The sequence below is a fragment of the Eptesicus fuscus genome, chromosome 8 (genome assembly GCF_027574615.1).
Source record: "Eptesicus fuscus isolate TK198812 chromosome 8, DD_ASM_mEF_20220401, whole genome shotgun sequence".
NCBI lineage: Eukaryota > Metazoa > Chordata > Mammalia > Chiroptera > Vespertilionidae > Eptesicus > Eptesicus fuscus.
Genome location: NC_072480.1, coordinates 27081284 through 27104689, shown reverse-complemented (window position 1 = coordinate 27104689; position 23406 = coordinate 27081284). Strand labels below are relative to the sequence as shown.

Sequence of the window (23406 nt, the reverse complement as noted above, 5' to 3'; positions counted from 1 at the left end):
TAAACCGTAATATATTTACTATCTGTCCCTTACTAGAAAAAGTACAGGCTCCTGGATTAGGAAGACTAAATCTCAGTTCTTAACTTTATAATTAAAAATTTTTCACTACTCACTCCTGTAGATAAAATACTAATGAAGCATTTTAATATATACAACATGCTTAATTAGGTTATCGTTTAGAAAAAACACAAGTCATTTTCAGCCTCTGTAGAAAACAGACTTCCTTCATAGTGTATGCATTTGAAGTGTGCCTGATTAAAACACTATTCATATATTTTTAAATGGGTTTCTGTTTTAGGTGATTTTTAGTATGTTTATATTCAATTCCAAACTACTTAAAACCATGGAAATAGGACTATCATGGGAACACCTGAAAACAAAATGCACTTCGATATATGAAGCTTCCTGAAGTACATTATAAATTTCTTCCAAGTGTGCTTAAAACAAAAGTAATTCATGTGTGTGTTTTTTTCCCCTAGGGGAAAATAATCTTCATTTCTTTTGTCTCCTGATCTTCCTTATGTATTTTACAGGGTAACCTTGTCATTATATTTTAACTCTTCCAAATATATTATTTCCTTTCAACCTTAGAAGCTGGGGCTATCATAATTATTTCTATATCATGGATGGAAAAACTGAGTCCTGTGGAACTCATGAAAAGCCAGCTGGAGGTCCAGATATGAGTAAGTAATAGGAAAAAGTTACTCTTGACTCAAAAGTCTGCACTCTTTCAAATAAAAAATCGGCAAATATTATGTGATTCATCTCACTTTTGTGTGTACAGTTATTTGCTTTCTAGTCTATTCAATTTATCATTGTCTGGTTTATTTTATAGATTTATTATTTTCATTCTAATTGTTAATCAGTGCTTCCTATGGAGTTCTAATACCAGGATACACTCTCTTGCATGGCTTTTTCCTATAACTCTTCAGTTCTTAATTAGTTTAAACACAAACAAAAACAATGAGTTCTACGGGACAATTCTGGTTAGAATAAAAGAACCCATCTGATTCTATGATCAAATCTGAGAATCCTGGGCTGCTCTGGATTCTCCAAAATTTGGATTTATTTTACTTTACAGGACCAAGCCATATATCTGCTTAAAACTATTTCTGGTTTCTCAATTGCAAGATCCTGTGGCAATGTGTTGTACATAGGTCCCAGCAGAGTTTTTTATGCTTACTATGTGGAGGCCTTAAAGAATTCTCTTCCAAATGGACCTACAGTCTAGGAATGATATTGCAATACATACTTCATACCAACAATTATGCATGCTATAAGATGTTCTCATACTCCATGCACACCACACTAGAAACGCATGCCAAATGTGATATCCCAACTAGTGTAGGAGCAAAATACCTAAACTTTGGGTCAGATGACATTAGTTCTCTATTCCTAGCTAGCTGTAAAAACCTGAATAACATTTCTTTGCTATCATTTTCTCACATGAAAATAAGTGTAAATGCAATAAGATATTGTCATATGTTTCTAACTTTCTGGTATTCATTGCGTTGCAACAGTTCTTTGTAGAATCAAGGTTTCCTTGCCTTAAAAAGCATAGTTCTTATGGAAGACTTCATAACATCTTTCTATTTGAGAGTTAACTTTGGTAATTTAAGAATTTTAAGATATCTGGAAACCAATGTTTGCAAGATTGTCTATCAAAAATTGATCCCTTTTTAACATGTCTATTTAACATACAATACTAGTCACCAATACTGGTTTAGAGAGGTAAAAAATAAAATCTGCAATAAACTAAACCAGAATTCCAGTAAAATTACTGTTTTATAATCATAAGTACTGTGGAATAGAATTGTAGTCTTATATAATTACTAACACTTATGTCAACTGAAATAATTGTTTTCACAGCTGTATCTAAAATTTAACAGCACCAGAATATTTTATGCAAATTGCTGCTAACAACAATAATAACGATATGTGTATATTTATTAAGCATAGAATATTCTTCATATTCTTTATGTGCATAATCATATTTCATCTTTAATTTTTATGACAGTCTTATGAGCAGCAAATATTATTACACCTGATTTTAAAAAGAAAACAGAAAAATATGAGTTAGCAACTTGTTCTGGACTGAACAGCTAGTTTATTTTAAAAATCAAAAACTGTGGGAATAGAATCGCACTGTAAAGAATTTGTCAATCAGAGAGTAACTGACTAAAAAATTAAAACATACCTATTAATTGGCCCAGAAATCCACCATTGTTAAGAGAAGAAAGAAAAAAGATAATATGAAACTACATCACTGACATGAGAAAATACTTATATTTATATAACGTTAAGCAAAAAAAACAGCTTAATACATTATGTTAGCATATGCCACCTGTTGTAAAAACGATCTAGTTTGTGTGATAGAAATATATATGAATTCACAATCCTTTATTCAAAACCCTTGCATCCAGACATGTTTTGTATAATCTTTCATATTTGAGAAAAACATTTTGTTGTATATTCATGTATTACCCATCTCAGCAGGGACTGGTTGGAACAACACCGCATATTAAACATGTTAATATTTTTTCAGTAAAAAAATAATGTTAATATTAACACTAAGTGGAATAAGTCAAGATTTAAAATTACCTTGAATCAGTTTAGGTCTGAATTCTTTGGATTTTTTAACTAGAGAAGGATGGCAGATCTGAAAGCAAAAGGTTTACAATAGCTACCTCTGACTATAAACAAAAGGTTTACAATAGCTACCTCTCAGGTTGAGTGCCCAGCCTGTTTTGTCTTCCCAGGGAAAGTATATTGTCAGTCACCAGTGACTGACTGGGCGCTTAATATGTTAAATTATCAGCAATTACAATTTCTTAAATGCAACTTTTTCTATTTTCAGTTTACAAGCATGTAATAAGTTCATACTACATACCAGGTGCTGTTTTAGGTATGGGTTTTTAGTAGAATTTTTGCATTAAGTATGAATTTATCTTTAAATTAGGGGAAGATATAATCATTTAGTTTTTTAAAAAATAAAAAGGGTGGTGTTGGGGGGGCAGGAAGAGATTAACCAATAACATAGATGCATATATGCATACCCCATGGACACATACAATAGTATGGTGAAGGCATGGGGTTGGGTGGGGGCTGGGTTAAAGGGAGCAGGGATAGGAAACATCTGTAATTCTGTCAATAATAAAAGAAAAGAAACAAAAAAAAAAAAAGAAAGAAACTTAGAGACACATATAATGAAAAAAACTTGAAATTCTTTTAATGCAGAAACTCGGATTTTGCGTATTGGGGTTTTATTGTTTTTCCCAAGAGTAAAGTATCTTCTAGGGAAACTATCAACTTGCCAAAAATCAAACAGAAAAGGAGTATCTGGCCCTGCAGTAAAATGTAGCCAATTCATCCCTGGAGGCTGACTACAAATTCCCCAGTTCAATGATAGAGTGGTTGAAATCCAAAAGACACTAGACTAGCAGTGCCTGAATCTCAACTATATAGGTCTAGAGGCACAGTCTCAGGGGAATAACTTCCTCTTTGGAATACCTGTCATAGAACACACACACACACACACACACACACACACACACACACACACCAAAAAAAAAAAAAATCAAAGGTTTACAAATCTCATATATTTATATCTCAATTGTTCTTGAAGAACTCTTCTTTATAGATCATCTATCTATATTGTTATTAAAAATATTATGTCTTCTTAATGTAGAACTAGATACCTTTTTGTATTAATATTAAATGAAAAGTAGAAAATTATCTTCCAAAAGAAATGAAAAGCAGCAGAATTGTTCTCTTAGCTGATAGCCTGCTTTCTCCTTCCTTCTTTTCAAAACAGGGAATCGGGCTGTCATACATAGTTGGAAAAATAGGTTTTGCCTCTCTGTGAAGGAGCATGAGTTTATTCAAGCCGAGTCAGGTAGTTTCTAAAAGCTACACACTTAACATAAAAAATGACGAAGTATTAAACTCTTCCGTAAGTCTAATTTGATTTAAGGATCCTGATACCCTTTTCCTTGAGAGGCCAGAACATCACAAATTTGAAATGGTGCACCTGGTAGCACAGCATATGAATCGATCATGCTGAAAGCATAACAATAAGCTCTCCATCTATTATTGCAGAACCAATAACTAAGCAAAATTAAAATCATGACACATTATTACATTATTCTATATTGTCTCTCTTCCTTAAAAAATGATATGGGTGAATTTAAAATAATTTTACATGTCAAATGACAGTAAGCCTTGCAATTGAGAGGATGCTGAAAGGAATATCGGTATAAAGGGCAGATACATGGTCTTATGTGGTTTATATCAAGATTATGATAGAAGTATGAAGAATCTGAGAAATAATTACTTCATAGAAAAATGGCAGTAGTATAACATCCAAACATGTACATCATTCACCTGTGCTTTGTATTTTTTATATTATAAATTCAATAAAAACACATTTAAAAGCTTCAAAAAATTCCTTGTCATTTAGGCCTAGATGGATTTTATTTTTTGCAGTTTCCCTGTTGATTTTATATACTAGATTAGATTAACAGCACTGGCTTATAAATAAGGAAGCTCTGAATCCTATTAATGAAGATATGCTGCCAAAATAATCAGCTTCATACTTAACAAGTTTCCAAGTGTTTGGAAAAGCTGTGAAATAGGATTATAAGGTTGAGCTCTGTACATCTGGCTCATCCCTACATAAATATTTCAGAAATTTGATCTCATAGACGAAGAAACACCTGTCTAATCATGACTCATTTCCAAGTTACATGAACTTCAGTGAGCAGAGCAATACACAAATGCTGACAAGAAATCATTTCAATTTACTTAATCTGCTTCTTGTGTTAGGTGTATAATTTTATCATACATCATCTTTCTGAATGAAGATATAAAAAACATTTTAGGAAGGTTCTGTGGTATCCTACTGAAGGGTGCCAAAATTTTTGAAACTTGGGATAACCACTTGAAATATCAAATATTGCTTTATTTACCTCATAGTATGTAATTTTAGTGTAATTGGATGTTGTAAGTATAAATGTAGTGTAATACAGACCCAGATAATAATTAATGTGAAGCAGGAGTTGTACATAAAATCACAGTAAAAAGTTCAGTAGGCCTTCTAGTTAATCGAAATCTTAATGAAGTTGAACATTAGCTACTTTAACCAGATCTAGGATTAAATAACTATGCTGACTTTTTGTCTAATATACACCAGCCCATTAAACCTGATTTTTTTTCCATTTCATTCAGGTAATTGCGTTGAAAGTGTACTGAATGTGACTCTTATCAGATTAACTTCAAACATCCAACTTGAAAACATAGAGTTCGAAACTGTGGTCCAAACTGGCAGCTAGAGGTCAATGAATCAAATTTCCAATTATATTTCCTGGGAGCAGATGGGTGCAATGAAATCTAATGATTGAATTTTAAATGCTTTCATTTCTCCTTTTATGTTTCCCAACATGTTGATTCTACCTTAATGCTCTAACAAGATAATAGGTTTATTACAATTAACCAACTAAAATGGTATTTCCATTTTCCAATTATTTATATCATGTTACCTGGGGATATTGAATCAGAGCTCCTGTCCTTCTCCCACCCCCAGTGCCTTTCCATCACCATAGCACATTTCCACCAAAAAAAAAAACAAAAAAAAAAAAAAACCCAAACTATAATATCATTAAATAACAGATGTGTCCTTGGAGATTTGATTTCTCCAGTAAAATAATGAGAAAAAATAAAGCTCAAGTTCACTGAGGATCAAAGAGAAATTTCAAACGAAAATAATTTTAAGGAATTTGTTGGCTAAATTTATAAATTTCCTTTCCTTATGCTATAAAATGATATGTTAGTTTATTTCTCTGATCTGCATAGGCATAAACATATAAAGAAGGTTTATCAATAGATAAAAACATAAAATTAAGCAGTCTAAGGAGTGTCAGGTGGGGGACTTAATCTCTACTATATCTCAATAGTGCACACTCTTGCCTGAAGAATAAGAAGAGAGCATCATCTGCAGAGGTTCATTTTAATGCTTTTATATAAAAGAAAATAAACATTTTACCTATTAAAATATGTACTAAAGTTTGTATTAAAGGAAATCTAAAAAGTCTTTATTTTAACTAATAAAAATGTTTCTTGCCTATTAAATGCATTTAAATACAGCTAAACATGATATTATTCAAACCAAACCATCTCAAATCTAATCTAATCCTAAATAGCTCCACTGTGTCATGTCGATATATGATTATCAGATTCAAATGTACATATAGTTAAATATTAATCTGGTGGTAAACACCACCATGGTCTCATCAACATAGATATCTAATTTTTTAAAATATATTTACATTAGATATAAATATACAAGGTTCTTAAGGTATCTCTGTAAAAAAATATATTTTCTGAATGGATATCACAGAAGAGACTAGATGGTAAGAATAAGAAGAAAGAATTAGAACAAGTCGGTATAAGACAAATACTGCTTTGTTTTTGCTTCACTCAAATTATGTGTTTTGTGATGCTTTTTAAATATTTAAACAACTTTTTGAAGTTTTTAAAAAATGATACATGTTTTAGGTTATATCGTTTTGTGGGAAGACTAATAATATAAATGCATAAAAATTGGTATAATTGCAAAACATTAACATTTTTAGCAACATTGTTTGAAAATCACATTTCCAGTACATTTCTAAGCTGTATTTAAAACAGCGATTTTCAACTGGTGTGCCACAAGCATTTTTAAAACATGCAATACCTGACTAGTCAGGAGCACAGATCCCTTTTCCCTTAGGTTGTCAGATAAAATGACAAAAGCCAACACAACCATAGCTGTTGGGTGTGAATGCCCTATCTTGAACCATAAATATACTAGTATAGGTCAGATAATGAAATTGCATGTTAGTGGTCATGTGGAATAATAGGTTAATTCTTGGTACCAAAAATCCTTATATACAAGTTATAGGCACCTGAATCTTTTAAAAGTCACTTTGGAGCAAAAAGTGTAGGTAATTACTAATATTATTTTTAAAACAATCAAAATTATATCTATTTTTGTCAGATCAGCAAAAGATATATTTTTTGGTGTGCTGCAAAATTTTAGTAATTACTTTACATGTGCCATGAAATGAAAAGGGTTTAAAATCGCTGTTCTAAAAGAAAGCATGTGTGATCGTTCAAGAAAAAGCACATTCAGAGAAATGAGTAAATTTCAGACAGGTTTTGGAATACTATAGGCTGTCTGAGAAAATACCTGCCTTTCCTAGTGACATGAAACCAAGACTTGGCTCGGTAGCCCACCCAGAGAGGGCACCCACTGCAGATGTGACTTCTTTCCCCAGATGATAAACATTCCAGGGTGAGTTTCCAGATGGACGTGAACTATAATATTTAGATAATTGTGGGTGCAAATGTCCCCATTGAGAACTCACTATTTGTCTGCTAATCATATGTAATATTGGGGGGAGAGGGAGACTTACGTAATACTTTAAAAATAAAGAATTTAAATTAAAAAATCATATAAAATATTTAACACTATTTGTTTAATCTTTCAGAGAGTCTTTCTCATATTTTTGAATGTTTTGACAATGAACATAAATTGCTTAAATTTACATTTCTATGCTCCTTTCTATTATATTGTCCTTCGCTTTGTATCCCAGATACTCTGGCATGTGGAATAATTAAATCTTAATACTGTTTAAAAGCTCATTCTACTTGAAGCCTTTATTCTATCAGCCCCCTCCCCTCTTATTGTTTGATATAGATTTTGCAATTCAAAATTTAAATTCAGATATATAGTGATTAAGTCTTAGAATAGCTTAAAAGTAGTAAATTATTTTAATTACGGGCTTTTAAAGTCATTTCATTTTTAGTAATTGAATTAATGATTATGGATTGAACTCTGCAGGTAGTAGATTTATTTTAAATAACAACACTGAAATGGGTATTATATTGTTGATAAGAGTGCTTGGCGCATGTTTCCTCAATAGGTGCCTGACAATTTCCTACCACCTATACAACATAGATCCAGAAAATTTGAATAGAATTTTGTAAGTTGCGTTATTATTATACACATGTGATAATTATCCATGGTGATTTTATTTTCCCATTATCAGATGCAAATCTAATAATCACTTGGTACCAAAGTGAATATCATAAAATTACATATCAATAAATATAAAAAAATGTAATCCCAAGATAACTATTTATGGCATATATATAATTTCATTTCATTAAAAGTCATATCAAAATAAGCATTAATATTACGGAAAGTCTTCATAAGAATAAGAATCTTAAACTTAAATATATAAAAAGGATAACATTGATTGCTTAATAATTTACTAGAGCTGAGTGGTCTTAAAGCCTTAACAAATAGTCATAACATCTGAACTACATAGTTTCAATACTTTATAAACCACACTAAGAAACAGAACAAAATATAAAAAGATATGTCCTTACCAACACTATTTCCTCTTGAAATATTCTATATACATTTATGTATATATACATATACACATATATATCTGTGTGTATATATATACATATATATATATATAAAACACAAATTATGTGAAAGTTGATGCTCATAATTATGACCCTTGATCAAGTTTTATTCATTAATTTTTAATATGACCAATAGAATTCTATAGGAATTTTTATTGTAGTTATTTGAAAGGTAAAAACTATACTTAATAATTATCAAAATAAGTCATCTTCAAATAAATTCTTTTCCAGCATGTAATTATTTCAGCATTTTATTGTAAATAATATTTCAGACTTTGGCCTTAGTAATTTTGGCTCTGGCTCATATTTGATTACTGACCATAGGAAATTATAAAGAATTCTAATTTTTAAGTGCCTACTATGTTTGAGAAACCATACTAAGTTCTCTCAACTATAAAAGCAAACAAGAGAATGTGGCCCATGTCCTCAAGTGTTCTGCTATCTAAACTGCTTTGTGACAAATTATCTTCACTGCTGGTTATAACACTGACTCAGAGGTTTAAAATTCTTCAGCCTGAATTACACACATTATTTGTGTGTAGATCAATTAGATCTTTATTAAGAACAGAGACCATACACCACAATCCAAAGAAGGAATAAATGGAAATTGGTAGCATGTTAAATCACCTATTATCCAGTCTCAATATATTCATTAGGGCTTTTTAAAATTCTTATGCATTAAATAGCTTTAGGATCAAGCATAGAATGAAAATAGTTTCATTGATTTCTGCTGATTAAATCTTACTTCATATTTCAAAGAACTGCACTTTTCTTTTTACCTACTAGTCTAAATCCTTCTTTCTAACACTGCTAAACGGTCCTACTACCATTTACTTCAAACTTAACCAGGCAACAGAGGAACATAATGAAAAATATTATCTAATTCTTTGTTAAGATTTTACTTAAGTTGTCAACTTTTCACCTAAGGCAAATTTTAATAGTTGACATGTGGATCTTTATTCTAGAGTTATACTATAGAAACACTGACATAACTTTTAACCACAGCAAACAGAGCCACTCTAATAAGCAGTTGACACCAAATCCAAAAATGCATGAGGAACAGAAAGATCCTGGCAGGAATTAATCTGCCATTTTCACACATCTGCCCAAGGGAGGTATTGTAATTGCAAAAATTTACTCTAAGACTGCTGAGACTCATAGTAATTATGTTTCTCTTTTTTTTAAATAGAAATAGCCACAGGTAGTAACAAATTGGGTTTTGAGGTGGGGAATTGGGCATACATTCTAATTTAAATTACTGTGTAATTGTCTTGATTATGAAAAAATCATGGAACATCTATTGCTCAACAACAAAAAGAAGTTTCCTTAAATGTATGCCTTGTCTTTTATTTTCTCTCCAATTAGGCATACTGTTTCATTTGTTGATATTGGGGGCTATATCTTATATTAGGGGTTCACTGTAGAATAGGCTTTTGCCAATAACCCTTAAAATTCCTGTGAGTATGATTTGCTTAATAGGATAGTTCATTTATTTTCTGCCTTATTTTCATCTAAAATAGTAGCTTTCCTAGAAGGTCAGGACTCGGAAGTTTAGCTGATAATTACTACTATCCAGGCATCTACCAATACTAAACCTGCAAGGTTACAGACTTTCTTTTTTCAATTTGTGTGTTGCATTAAAATGTTTGCTATTTTACATATATATGTATGCTCTCAATAACCCTCCATCTTATTACAATTAGGCTCATGCATTAACAACAACAGATTTTCACTGGTTTTGTACAATTATAAACCAAGCCAAGGAAGAGTTAATGTGTATCATCATTTTTTTAAAATCAGGAAATTCTGATTTAATCAACCAAGTTTAAGATAAGAGATTAGACACTGGTTTAAAACAAAAAGGAAAAAAAAATACACCACATTTTATTAATGTAACACAAAGTGATGTAAAGATTAAAATAATAGTAAAACAATCAAGTTTTATGCCTTGATGTGAAGTTTTATCCTAATGATAATGATAATAAAGATAGATCATTGATTCTCTTTATTTTGCATGACATACAACTTCTCTTATTCACATTCTTAATGCAATAAGTTGATTTGAAATAAATTGCTTAAAAATAGATGCAAAATTGGAAAAAAAAAATAGGAAGCAAGATATTTATACCCCAAGAAGAGACTGATTATAATTCACTAATATTTAGACAATATTCATCTTGGGTTGTTTTTTGTGGGCTTTTTGTTTGTTTGCTTGCTTGTTTGTTTGTTTGATTTTTTGCTGACAAAACTATAAAATAAAAATAAATTATTTTTAAGGTTGCTCAGAAAGTTATGACACTATATAAAGATGTGTCATTAAGCAATTACCAATTTTGAGTTTGAAAATAATCCCTTTTGAAGTTAATTCCTTTTTCTCCAAAATGTTAAATAATATTTTTTGTAGCAAATTTTACTGATATTTTAAGCATATTATTTCTCAAACAGTCTAATTTCCTATTGTCATCTCATCTACTGAAATGAGGACATTGGTAAAAGCATATAGCAGCCACTTTACACTGTACTTAAATAATCCTTCATGATAATCATAGGTGAATTATTTTTATAAATATCTGTTCTACATGTGCAATTGCTATGGCGAAATTGTAAAAAGAAATTATCAAATATTCAGTCATAAAGTAATAACAGTGTATTCTGATATAATATGCTATGTGCAAAATAAACAGCTTAACAAAATAACATGAACAGCTTTCAGCAAAGGTACTTATATTGGGGTCTGTGAATTGAAAAGAAATGTTATATCTATAGTTTTAGGATTCAAAACTGATGTATGTGTATATAGTGCAAATAAATAAAAATGTAAGACTTTATCTAAGTCATTTATAGTCTAAGCTTGAGTTATAAAAATAAGAAAATATATTTGGAACCCAACCATTTCTACCTACAATAAAATACCTGTTGCATTTCTGCTTTATAAAATTAAACTTTTGGAATTCAGGATATATAGCTGTATTTCCATTTGAGTTTTATTGAATTGGAGGACACAAAAATTATAGGTAAAAGTATAATTAGCCATTAGTTAGTGGAGTCAGATAGAAATACTATAAAGAAGTATGCTAAATGGTGACTTACTGGTATGCTTACATTACATTTTAAAAATTGCATCACTAAAGAAGCTTAAGAAAATATATCTAAAGCACCAAGTTATTGAAAATAAATTACTTAGTCACATTGTAAATTAAATCTGTTATTTAAATATATATATGTGCCTTGGCCAGGTGGCTCAGTTAGTTGTAGTATTATCCTGTACACCAAAAGGCCGCGGCTTCCATTCTGGTCAGGGCACATACCTAGTTTGTGGGTTCAATCCCTGGTCAGGACATGTGTGAGAGGCAACCAATAGATGTTTCTCTCTATCTTCCTTTCTCTCTCTAAAAATCAATAAATATATCCTTGGGTAAGGATTAAGGAAATATGTGTATATGGTATATGTACATGTATATATGCTATTAGAAGAGTATTAGAACCTTTCTGCATGTAAAGTCATTATCTATATTATGTGTTAATATAATTTAAAAACATGTACCCAGTGTCTCTTAATAGCAGTATATATTTATTAAACAATATAAATGTGAGCTTTGAAAACTTGAAATAGAGTTTTAATGCTCTCATTTTCAAATTCCACAAAGACTGCTGTTAGCTGATAAAGAGAATAAGCAAGAAATTGTCCTTCAAGTGGTCCCTTTAATGTGTTCCACCAATTAAAAGTCATTCAAAAACATTGCAAGTTTAAAAAATAATAAATATTGCTCAGACAGGGTATATTCCAGAACCAAGCTTACAGGGTTACATTTATCTTTACCTTGCTTATTTTTCATCCAATGTAAATATGGTGCATGACTATATTATTAAATAAGAACATAAATAAAATAACACAGATCTTTAAAGATTTCAAAATGACTGCTGTAAAATGCATTTCTAATATCATTAAATTATTTTAATATATTCCATTTCTCTAATCAGACCAAAGTCTATTTATGTAAATTAGTTACATCTAAAGTCTCATTTATCCAACCTGTATTTATCCTTTGATCACAAAGCTTGTTAACTTAAATTGTCCTTTATTGTTATGATTCACTTTCCCATAATTATGCTGTTTGACTATCTTATTTTTTGAATAAATATATGCAAACGTGCCAATCATGTTCAGCACAGTTATGCTAGATGCTCAATGAACTGTATGAGCCATTTCACTACAATAAAACTGCCTGGAATAGATCCAGGGCAAGGCCTACAAATACCAGTAATCAGAATGTCAGTAGGACCAGGATATACAAATGGAAGTGTGTCACATGTGTATCAATAGATTCTCTCAAACACTGTCTGAAACCAATTTACAATCTATCATTGGGAAACCCTGGTGCATACAAGTGATAGATACCACCTACACAGCCACAATTTGCATCTGTTGTCTTTTTTTTCCTTTACCTTACAAATATTGAACTTAGACTTCCGCAGTGGCAAGGAGCCTCTGGCAAGCTTCTGCTTAGTCACAGCAGGAAAGTTTGATGTCATTAAGGACTTCTTTATTATGGATAATTTATTTCAGAAGACCAAAGGATAGTAATATATCACTGTCAAAGCTGGTGGTGAAAGCTATGACTAACTGTAAAATACTGTGCGGCCATAGAAAGAAAAGCTTGTCAATGTCTCTTTTACTAAAATAGGTTGACAATAGATTAGTGTAGGTCTGATGAACTTTAAAAGCATTTTGTAGGTAGGTGGTAAAAGTCACAGTATCTTAAAATTGATAAGCAAAATGAACTTTATGCTATTCTCTAACAAATATATAGTCACTGGTTGAAGGAATTCAATACAAAAAAATAAATCCTTCCCTAATGGCCTGACTAAAATATGACTTTAAGATAATGCCCTGTGGGATTTATTAAACAGAAGTATCACTGAGGGGAATACATTCTGGAGCAATGACTAATATCATAATTAGCAGGTGCATTTGTAAGAATTTACTCACTATTGAGTGTATTGCAGTACCACTCAGCATAGGGAGTTAAGTTTTACTTCCGAACTGGCATGAGCCCAGTTCTAGTAGTTGCATCTTCCTCCTCTTATTTCATCATCAGACTCACAACATACCTTGTCACAGTGCTGCCAACCATCCTACCATCCCCAGAAGAATCAAAAACTTGCAAAGTGTTGTCTTTTTCTCTTAATTTGCACAAGGTCCACTGAATGCTTGTTGTTCCTTAACTTCTTTTCTTCTCTAGAATGACTACTCTATTCTAAGGAACTTCAAACTGTTTGAAGATTCAACAGAGTAAAATCAAGTTTTTACATATTTTCAAAGGAAAACAAAGGTTTGCGCTCCTCATTAAAAAGAGAACTGACTTTGAACTAATAAAGTATTAAAATGGGCTAATGTCTGTGCTTATGTATTTGCATACATTATACTGAAAATAGAAAGCCATGTTTATATGTATTTATATTTGAATTTTGCCAAGAAGTTTTATTGTTCACATTTCCATAATTATAGGCAGAGCCAACCTTTGCTGTACTAAATGCATGTAAGCCTTCATTAATTTTAAAAATACAAAGTAGTTTCTTAATTTACACCTTTTATTTTATAGATATATTTCTATTGCATAATATTGCATAAGCAGAACTAATAGTAAAAAAAAAATTTGAAACCTGACAATGGCAATGAAACATGATAAACTATAAATATTGTATTTTTAACAAGAATTTAATATTTATCTGGAGATTTTTAAGAATTTTTCTCTTAAAAATATGTATATTTCTTAGTAATCTCATAGAGATGATATTTGGAATTATTATAATAATTTATATATTTTAATATCCTATATAAGCCTGTGCCTATGTATTCTAAGAAAAAGAAATAATGTATATTATAACATAAACTTTATAGAGAAAAGTTTCTGGAAAGTATGGCATTGAGTTTTTTTGGTGTGATTTGGACAATATAGTCACAGGCAATAGAAAAATGTTTAAAACATATAATTTTCTTCTTAACTAAAAAACATGTTGAAGCACCTGAGAGAGAAATTGTAGGGCATACTTTTCCATGGCCTGATATTTTTCATGATTGCACACAGCCTTAAATAACATAAAGATACCAAAATCCTCTGTGTAGACTTACATATACTACTAGTATTTAATGCAATTACAAAACTCACTCATAGAACCCAAATAAAATGTAAAATTATCTTGCTTTTACATTTATGAAATACTCATGGATTATCATCTCAGTGTAAGAACAAGTATTGCCTAACTAGTATTATGAAAATTTTATTGAAAACTAAAAGCTAATGGATGAAGATGTTATTAACTTATGAGTAGTTATATCAACTAATATTAAAATAAGATTTGCAGGTTTCTAGTTCATATTTTGCATTCATTTACGGTAAAATTGAGAAATGCACACCTATTTATATTGGAGCTCAGATTTTTATGGGCACACACAAAACTAAGAGTAAAAGTAACACTATATCAAGAATGATGATAATATTTTGCATTTTAAATTCTTCTGTAAATAAAGTCAAAAACACCTTAATGGCTTATTATCTTTTTAATTAAGTTTATTTGCACTTTATACTACTTTTAATATACAATAAAACAGAAAAAAGTTTTATGATTGTGTACTCATGTTAATTTAAAGCAGGAATTAATCCTACCTTTAAAAAATTAAAGACACGTGTACAAGACAGTCCTGGAGGCATGTAGTAAGAAAGAAACATTCCCTTTTTACTCAACCAACTATTACCCCTAAAAATAAAGATGTATATGAAGTTTATGGAAATGATTGCATGTTACTAATTAAACAGTGCCGAGTTAGAATAACATTGCAGGAAAATATCTTCAAAATTATAAGTGAAGAAAAAAATATTCACACACTTTGTGTTTGTTACTGAAAGTGCTAACACACTAGTGTGTAAAGTTTTGAAGATCATGATCTAGGGAAATCAGTTGGGTTCCTGTTGTCAAGAATCTCTTAGAGGATAAAGAAGTGGGACTAGAAGTGTACAATGAATAATGTTCCTAGTAAGGATACAATTTTTCTTTTACCTTTTCATAGTAAAACACTGCATTTATTGTCCATACTATAACACTTTAGTTATCTATGTCTCAATTTCATTTTTATAGACTTATCATGTTTTTAACATAAAAAAATCTAAAATCAACCTTAATGTGAAGCTCTTTAAAACTGAACTGTAAAAAACTGTGTCAGAATATATTCCTTTTAAATTTTTACTTTAGTAGATATTATTCTGCTGGCTCTATACATTTTCTTCTCTGAAAGCATACTAAGATGACTTGTAGTAGAGCTACCAAAAAATATGAAAACACAGATGTTCAAACAAATACTGGAAATACTCCCACTAGTAAGAACTCCCCAGTTTTCTCCCTCTTCTCAGCGAAGTCTTCTTTGAAAACACCTGTTGAGAAGTTTCTCTGAGTCTTAAATAATTTTATAAGTCACAATAAGCAGTTACTTGTGACAATTAGTGATTACCTCTATTTGATTTTAGATTCTAATATTAATACATGATATAATTCATATGAAAATTGTTTCTATGGAAGTGCTGTTATAAATTTTTATAATAATCTATTTGCCTTACCTACCATAAAATCTATGCTCCTATTTTTCAAAATAAATTTTATAGCTTTAAAATGAATAAAATATTTCATTATAACAATCTTATTTATTATGAGTCACGCTACTGAGGATATTTTAATCACTAGTTTATTGGTTAAACACTTCAGAGACTACTTTACTTCAGCTGAGATACTTGAAATGAAATCTCTTAAAAACCCGAAATAAAATATCTTCTCACAAAACCCTCTTTCTTCATTAGTTTACATAATTGTACTGCATCCATATTCAATAAAAATACCTTTATACCCAAGAACCTACAAATCTTAACCTTAAAATTAAGCCCTACGACACATAAAATCTTTTGATACTAAAATAAATCTTAATTTGAGCTGTAACATGAGTCTTATAAATCCTGAAGTTTCTAAGTTTTATGTCACCTCTCTCTACCGATGCATCTCCAACAATTAGGAAACTCTTTTCATTCCATCAATAGAAATACACCATACACCTTCTATATGCTGGAAAATAAGATAAACCAGGTCTAGTAGCTGTTAGAGCAAGTGTCCTCTGATGGATTAAAATTCATCCTTCAGAAATACACATGAGATTAATAGTGTGCTTTCTCAGCAGGCTGTGTTAAATACACTCACTAATAAATGCACTTGAAACAAGAGTATGGGATACCTGAACACTTTAATTTAAACATACCACTTAAGCCCGGAGTATTTGTAGCACGCTACTTTAAAAAATAAAGAAAAAAGTAAGGTAACTGTAGTCAATTTACTCTGTTCTCCAGAGTATATATTGAGAAAAACCTGATACATTTCAAAGGAAATTAACTTAGTAGGAATTTACAGAGCATCCCTTATAGGATTGCAAAAATTCAATAGAAAAAAAAAAAAGCCTGTTTTAACAATTTATATTGAGGATATTTCTAGATTTCCAGGGTAAGAGCAATATGGGAAATTGAGCCACTTTGGGCGGGGGAGGGCATTCAAGAATTTAAGACACTTTTTCTGTGTCTTTATGGTGTGGATTAAGATTCAAGAAAAAAAGGAAGGGCAAGGAAGTTTGTCCTTCTGTTTTCTGTTTAAACTGTCTCTTTCCTTCTCTTCCTGTGTGTGTGTGATTTGCTTTACCTCAAGTTTTACTGCTAATGAGAAGACTCATCATCATCATCACCACCACCACCACCACCATCCAGCCAGCCATCAAGCAATGACCAGCTTCAATTACACCATAATATAAATACAGTGTGGCCACCTCAACCCTCAAAACCTCCTGGATACTTCCATCCAAGATTGTTCCTCACTGATAGACCAAATTCATTTTTACATGGAACCTAAATAAAAATTCAACTGATAGAGCTTGAAGTGGGAGATCCAGCATTAACCCTCTGTGATACCACTGTAATGTCAATGGTAAAAATATAAGAAGAGCATTTAACATGTGTATTTGTGAAATGACTGTAAAAGATTTATAAATATATATTTTAACATCTCTATTTTGAAAGATTATCATAAATACCAGTTTTAGACAGTCACAGAAAGACTTTCATAGAAACCATGATATTTTAAGGGATAAATTTCTTATTCAGTGTTATACAAACCTCAAAAAACCATGATTACTGGTATCAGTAAACACTAAAAAGTGGAATTTAATATTAGTACAATTAATACTTTGGTATATTCAGTGGCATCAAGTACAAGAGTCTCTTTTACAAGGGCATTATACTATTATAAGAAAATAAATTTTGCTAACTTTTAGCATTTGTTACACTTGTCTCAGAAAATATAAGGTTATGAAATTTTTAAACCTTATTTTAATAATAAAAACATTACTTAATCAAGTGTCATTGAAAGGTGTTTGTTTTTGAAAGCATAAAATAATGACAAATTATTTTCATTTGCCCCAAACTAATCTTCCTCCCAAAGTGTCACTTATAGTGAAAGTTTTGAATTTCAAGTACTGCTCATCCAGAGTAATTTGTAGTAAGTCACATTCATAATAGGGGAGAATTAAGTTTTCCTATGACACAACTCAATAGTGGATAAAAGAAACTAAGCAATCAATGACAAGACACAATACAGTCACCTGCTGCTATTAAAATCTATGTCCATGCTGGGTCATTTTTTTCATATATCAAAACCTTCGAAGGATACTATCTAATACATAATAAATATCACTCAGATATACAGAAAATACACAGTATGCAAACTTAAATGCATCCTGGAATTCTTTATGGCAAGTGCCTTTAGTGCAACTTTGCTTCCTGTTTTCAAGAGCTCCAAAGCAGTCCATGACCTTATTGTGAACTTTCTATATTCATCAATGACACACACACACACACACACACACACACACACACAAAACAGACAGAATAAATTTAAACTTTTCATAGATACTCATCATTATCCAGAGTATACATTTATACAAACTTTTGAAAGATCTTAAGAGTATATGTCACATTTCCAAAGCTTAAGCAACTTAATGCATTGTGCTGCAGTTTTAGTTAAAGAGTAGATAAAATTAATGTCCTTTAAAATACTTTTTAAATATAAAGCTGACTTTGGGGGTGGCAGTGAAAACTGGCTCAGATTGATTCAGGCTCTGGAATTCTGGCTGATAGTTAACTCCTTAATATTTGGGTACACATTTCTCTCACTTGGCATCATATGTTTTAATGGACTTAAATTCACTTTTAAAGTGAATTAGGTAGAGCAAATTTTTTTTTCTATTCTGGAAATCCTTTCTTACAGAAAAAAAAAATGTAGAGCATCAAACAAAAATAAAGTAAAATAAACTATGAATACTTAACCCTGCTAACATTTTTAAAACTACAAAAATAAACTTTTTTAAAATGCAACAAAAGTAAGACATTTACATCTTGTAGATTTTAGACCATGTACATGGGAGAGGGTATGTATAGATAATGTTGTACACACGCAGTGGCCAAAGTGTAAACCATTTTCATTAAAAAAAAAAAAAAAAAATCCCCTCTCCCTGCTGCTGGCAGTGGCTTGTCCTGTAAGAAAGCTTTCAGGACAGCTCCCAACCCAGCAATAAAGTGAAGTGCCAGGGATGCTAAAAGTCTCCTACCTGAATTATGGACATCCGAGTGGCTGGGGTCTCGCTCGCATTAGTCCCTTGTCCCGTGAAGCTGGTGTGGCAGCCCGCGTGCCCCTGAGGAACAGTCAGGTTGTTGGAGGCCGGTTTGAGGTACATCACCTCCGACCGGGGCGAGCTGAGGGGCAGGCGGGTCTGGTAGTCGAAGTACATGGGGGAGGTGGCCAGGGAGGGGCTGCTCACCACGTTCATGACGTTCATGGCGTTCCGCTCCTCCACCTCGCTCTGCACCAGCATGATGTCGTTTTTGTTGATCTTCTTCTTCTTGCCCTTGCCCCCGCCCAGCTGCGGGTGGCTGTACTCGGCGATGCGGCAGTTGTAAGTGCGGATCTCCTTGTTCTCCCGCTTGCACTTGACCGCGATGGTGATCATGGCCGCTAGAAGGATGATGGAGATCGTGCTCAGCGTCACGATGAGCGGCAGGGACACGTCCCAGGGGTGCTGCTCCCCGTTCACCCGGGGGACCCCCTCGGGCAAGGAGCCGCTCACCGAGCGGATGACGAGCTTGGCCACGGCGGACAGGGTGGGCTTGCCGTGGTCGGTCACCTTCACCACGAGCTCCACCACGGGGGTCACGTCCTCCCAGAAGGGGTGCAGCGTGCGGATCTCGCCGCTGGACGGGTCGATCTCGAACAGGTGGTCGTCGTTGCCGTCCACGATCTCGTAGGTGAGGCGGCCGCTCTCGCCGAAGTCGCTGTCCAGGGCGCGCACGGTGCTCACCAGGTAGCCCAGGCCGGCGTTGCGCGGCACCTGCAGCTCGGCCGTGTCGTTCTGCAGCGTGGGCAGCACGATCACGGGCGCGTTGTCGTTCACGTCCAGCACGGTCACCCGCACCGTGGCGTTGCTCTCCAGGTGCGCGGGCGCCCCCGAGTCCTTAGCCAGCACCTTGAACTCGAAAGCCTTGGTCTGCTCGTAGTTAAAGGAGCGCAGGGCGTAGATGGCCCCGTTGGTGGGGTTCACCGACACGTAGGTGTAGATGGACACGTCGCCGATGTGCGAGGGCAGGATGGAGTAGGACACGGTGCCGTTTTGGCCCAGGTCCGGGTCCTGGGCGAGCACGGAGCCCAGGTACTCCCCCGGGATGTTGTTCTCGTGGACCTGCAGCACGTAGAGCCCCTTGGTGAACCGGGGCGGGTTGTCGTTCTCGTCCAGGATCTTGACGGCGAACGACTTGGTGGAATTGAGCGGAGGGGAGCCCCCGTCCCGCGCCACGATGGTCACGTTGTACTCGTCCTGTGTCTCCCGGTCCAGCGGGCGGTCGGTCACCACCGTGTAGAAGTTGTCGTAGTTCTCCTCCAGCTTGAAGGGCACAGACCCTCCGGACCCGCCCAGGCCGCCGCCGGCCGCCCCGCCTCCGCCCAGGACCCGGCACTGCAGCTGCCCGTTCTTGCCGGAGTCGCGGTCGGTGACCCGCACGAGGGCGATGACGGTGCCTGGCGGGGCGGCCTCGCTCAGCGCCCCCTGGCGCACGGAGACGAAACCGATGGACGGCGCGTTGTCGTTGCGGTCGATGAGCTTGACGGTGACCTTGCAGTGCGCCGGGATGGGGTTGGGACCCAGGTCCCGAGCCTGCACGTCGATCTCTAGCATCCCGTTCTCCTCGTAGTCCAGGTTGCCTTTGACGCGGATCAGGCCGGTCTTGGGGTCGATGGAGAAGAGCTCCCGCACGCGGTCGGGCACGTAGCTGCTGAAGGAGTAGAGCACCTCGCCGTTGGGCCCTTCGTCGGCGTCGGTGGCATTCAGGTCTATGACCACGGTGCCCATCGGGGAGTTCTCGGGCAGCTCCACCAGGTAGGAGGGCGCCTCGAAGACGGGGCTGTTGTCGTTGGAGTCGATCACCTTCACGTCGATCTGCACGGTGGCGGAGCGCGGCGGCTCGCCGCCGTCCAGGGCGGTCAGCACGAGCGTGTGGTGGTTCTGCTGCTCGCGGTCCAGCGCCTTCTGGATCACCAGCTCGGGGAACTTGGTGCCGTCGCCCCGGGACTTGACGTCCAGCGCGAAGAGGCCGTGGTCGTCGCGGGTGAGCAGGTAGGTGCGGAGCCCGTTCTCGCCCGCGTCGGGGTCGTGCGCGCTGGTGAGCGGGAAGCGGGTGCCGGGCGCCGCGTTCTCCGAGATGTCCATCTCGATCTGGTCGGAAGGGAAGGACGGCGCGTTGTCGTTGATGTCCTGGATCTCCACCTTGATCATGCAGATCTCCTTGTCGTTGGCGAAGACCTCGAGGGACAGCTGGCACTTGGCGTTGTGGCGGCACAGGGACTCGCGGTCGATGCGCTGCTTGGTGTAGAGGAGCCCGCTGTCCGCGTCCACGTCCAGCAGGTGCGGCGCCGAGTTCTCCAGCACCCGGAAGCTGCCGGACTTGCCGCGCCCGCCGCCGCCGCCGCCGCCGCCGCCGCGCTCTGCGGGCGGAATCCCCGGCTGCAGCCGCGCATCTTTGCCGATGTTGCCGATCACCGTGCCGGCCCCCTGCTCCTCCGGCACGGAGTAGTTAAGGTTCTTGAGCGTCAGGGCCGGGGCCCAGAGCAGAAAACAGCAACAGATGGAAAGGTACATCCCAGACCGGTGGGGTGGAGGCAGTGGCCAGCGGACTTGAGGGGAGAGCGAAGGGGTGCGCGTCAGCCTGGAGCCCCCGCGCAGCATGCGCGCGGAGCCAGCCACGAGTCTGCGGGTCGGTCCTTCCTTCCCTCCGCGCCCGGGGCCGCGGGACCCGGCGGTCCCTCCTGGCACCGCTCAAGTTCCCGAACCTGTTGATCTACAGCATCCGCACTGGGCGAGAAGCGGAGGCGCAGCGGTGCTGCGGGGGCGCGGAGCGAGAAGGCGGCGGCGGCTCCCCGCGGCTGGGGCAAGCCCGCGCGGCTTTGTCTCTCTCCGCCGCCCGAACTTGAGGCGACTCAAACTTCAGCGACGGCGCGGGGATGAAATGTGAATCTAGTCTGGGAGAGGAGATAACGAGCCCGGATTGCGTAGGCTTCCCTCGCTCCCCCCTAGGGCGCTGCAAATCCACTCCCGCCAGTGGCCTCCGGAACGCTCGCTCTTCAGATTGGGTGGGGGAGGGAGCGGGGAGGTGTGTCTTCAGGCAGATCGCAAAGTGAAATCCTTACTTGTCTCTGGTCGCCTCCGGGGAGGAAATGAATGGGGACGGGGAGCAGCGAGGAGAGAGGCGGCTAGATTCCGAAGCTTCCCCGGAGCGCTGCGAAATGCCTGCCCGCTCCTCCGGCCGGTCTGTTTCCGGGCCGTGTTTTACCGCATTTGGAGATCTAATCTTGCGTTTCTGGCTGAGGCGGCGGCGGCGGCGGGCTGCAGCTCCCAGCCAAGCGTATTTTTTTTTTTTTTTTTCCCTTCTCTCTCCTTTCCGAGCAGCCTAAGGGAGGGGAGGAAATGCGGTGCAAAGAACTAGTGTCCCGATTTGTAGTTTCCTCCCTCCGCCAAGCTCCTCCCTCTCTTCCTCCGAAAAGGCTCTCCCCCAAAGTCTAGAGAGCCACAGCCTGATCCGCGTTTGCGGTGTAAGTCTAAGGGGAAGGGTGGGGGGTGGAGGGGGGGGGGGGAGGGAGGGTGTATCGAGGTATCTCCGCCTCCGCTCGGAAGGACGCGCACTCTGATTTCTCCGCGAGGAGCCAGCAGCCGCCGCTACCATCCCATTCTCTCCCGGCGAGTAAGGACTTCTCTCGCTGCAGTTTAATTCCAGTTTGCGTCGCTTCTCGGGCGAAAGGAAATCAACAGGCAACTCATGGCTGGATGTGCAGATGATTCAAGGGGGGGTGGGGGGTGGGGGAGGCGGAACAGAAAGGCAGGGGGAGCCACCTCCCAGTCCGCGCGCACACACACACTCTCTCCCTGTCTCTCGCTAGAAGGGAAACAGTCTCCGCATTCACAAGGCTGGACTGTCGAGTGCCTCTCTTTTCTTTCTATTCAGCATCTCCTTCCAATGGCCCTGCCTCCCCCGTCCTCGTCATCTAGAAAGGAAAGGCTTGGCGAGGAATAAAAGTGGTGAACATTTGAAGCGAATAAAGTGCGGGTCTTTTTTTTTTTTTTTTCCCCCACCACCCTTTCAAAAAAAAATATTTTTAATAGTAGGGATAAGCTGGATGAAAGAAATGCATCAAGGTTTGGCGCGATGCATCCTGCAGTCTGGCTCTCAGTCTCTGGGCGACTCGGGGAGGGCGGAGGGCGAGGAGCTGCCTGCGGCCGCGCCGGTCCAGCCAGGGGCGCCCACCCCG

At 36.9% G+C, this 23406-nt stretch overlaps 1 protein-coding gene across 1 annotated transcript in view; it reads right to left on the bottom strand.

The window, feature by feature from the left end:
• Positions 1 to 21742, bottom strand: part of PCDH17 (protocadherin 17) — a 98741-nt gene extending 76999 nt beyond the window's left edge. Inside the window, exon 1 of the mRNA XM_008145530.3 lies at positions 19166 to 21742. Coding sequence (XP_008143752.3) covers positions 19166 to 21742 — 2577 coding nt within the window. The remainder of the gene's footprint in view (positions 1 to 19165) is intronic.
• Positions 21743 to 23406: the final 1664 nt, after the last annotated feature.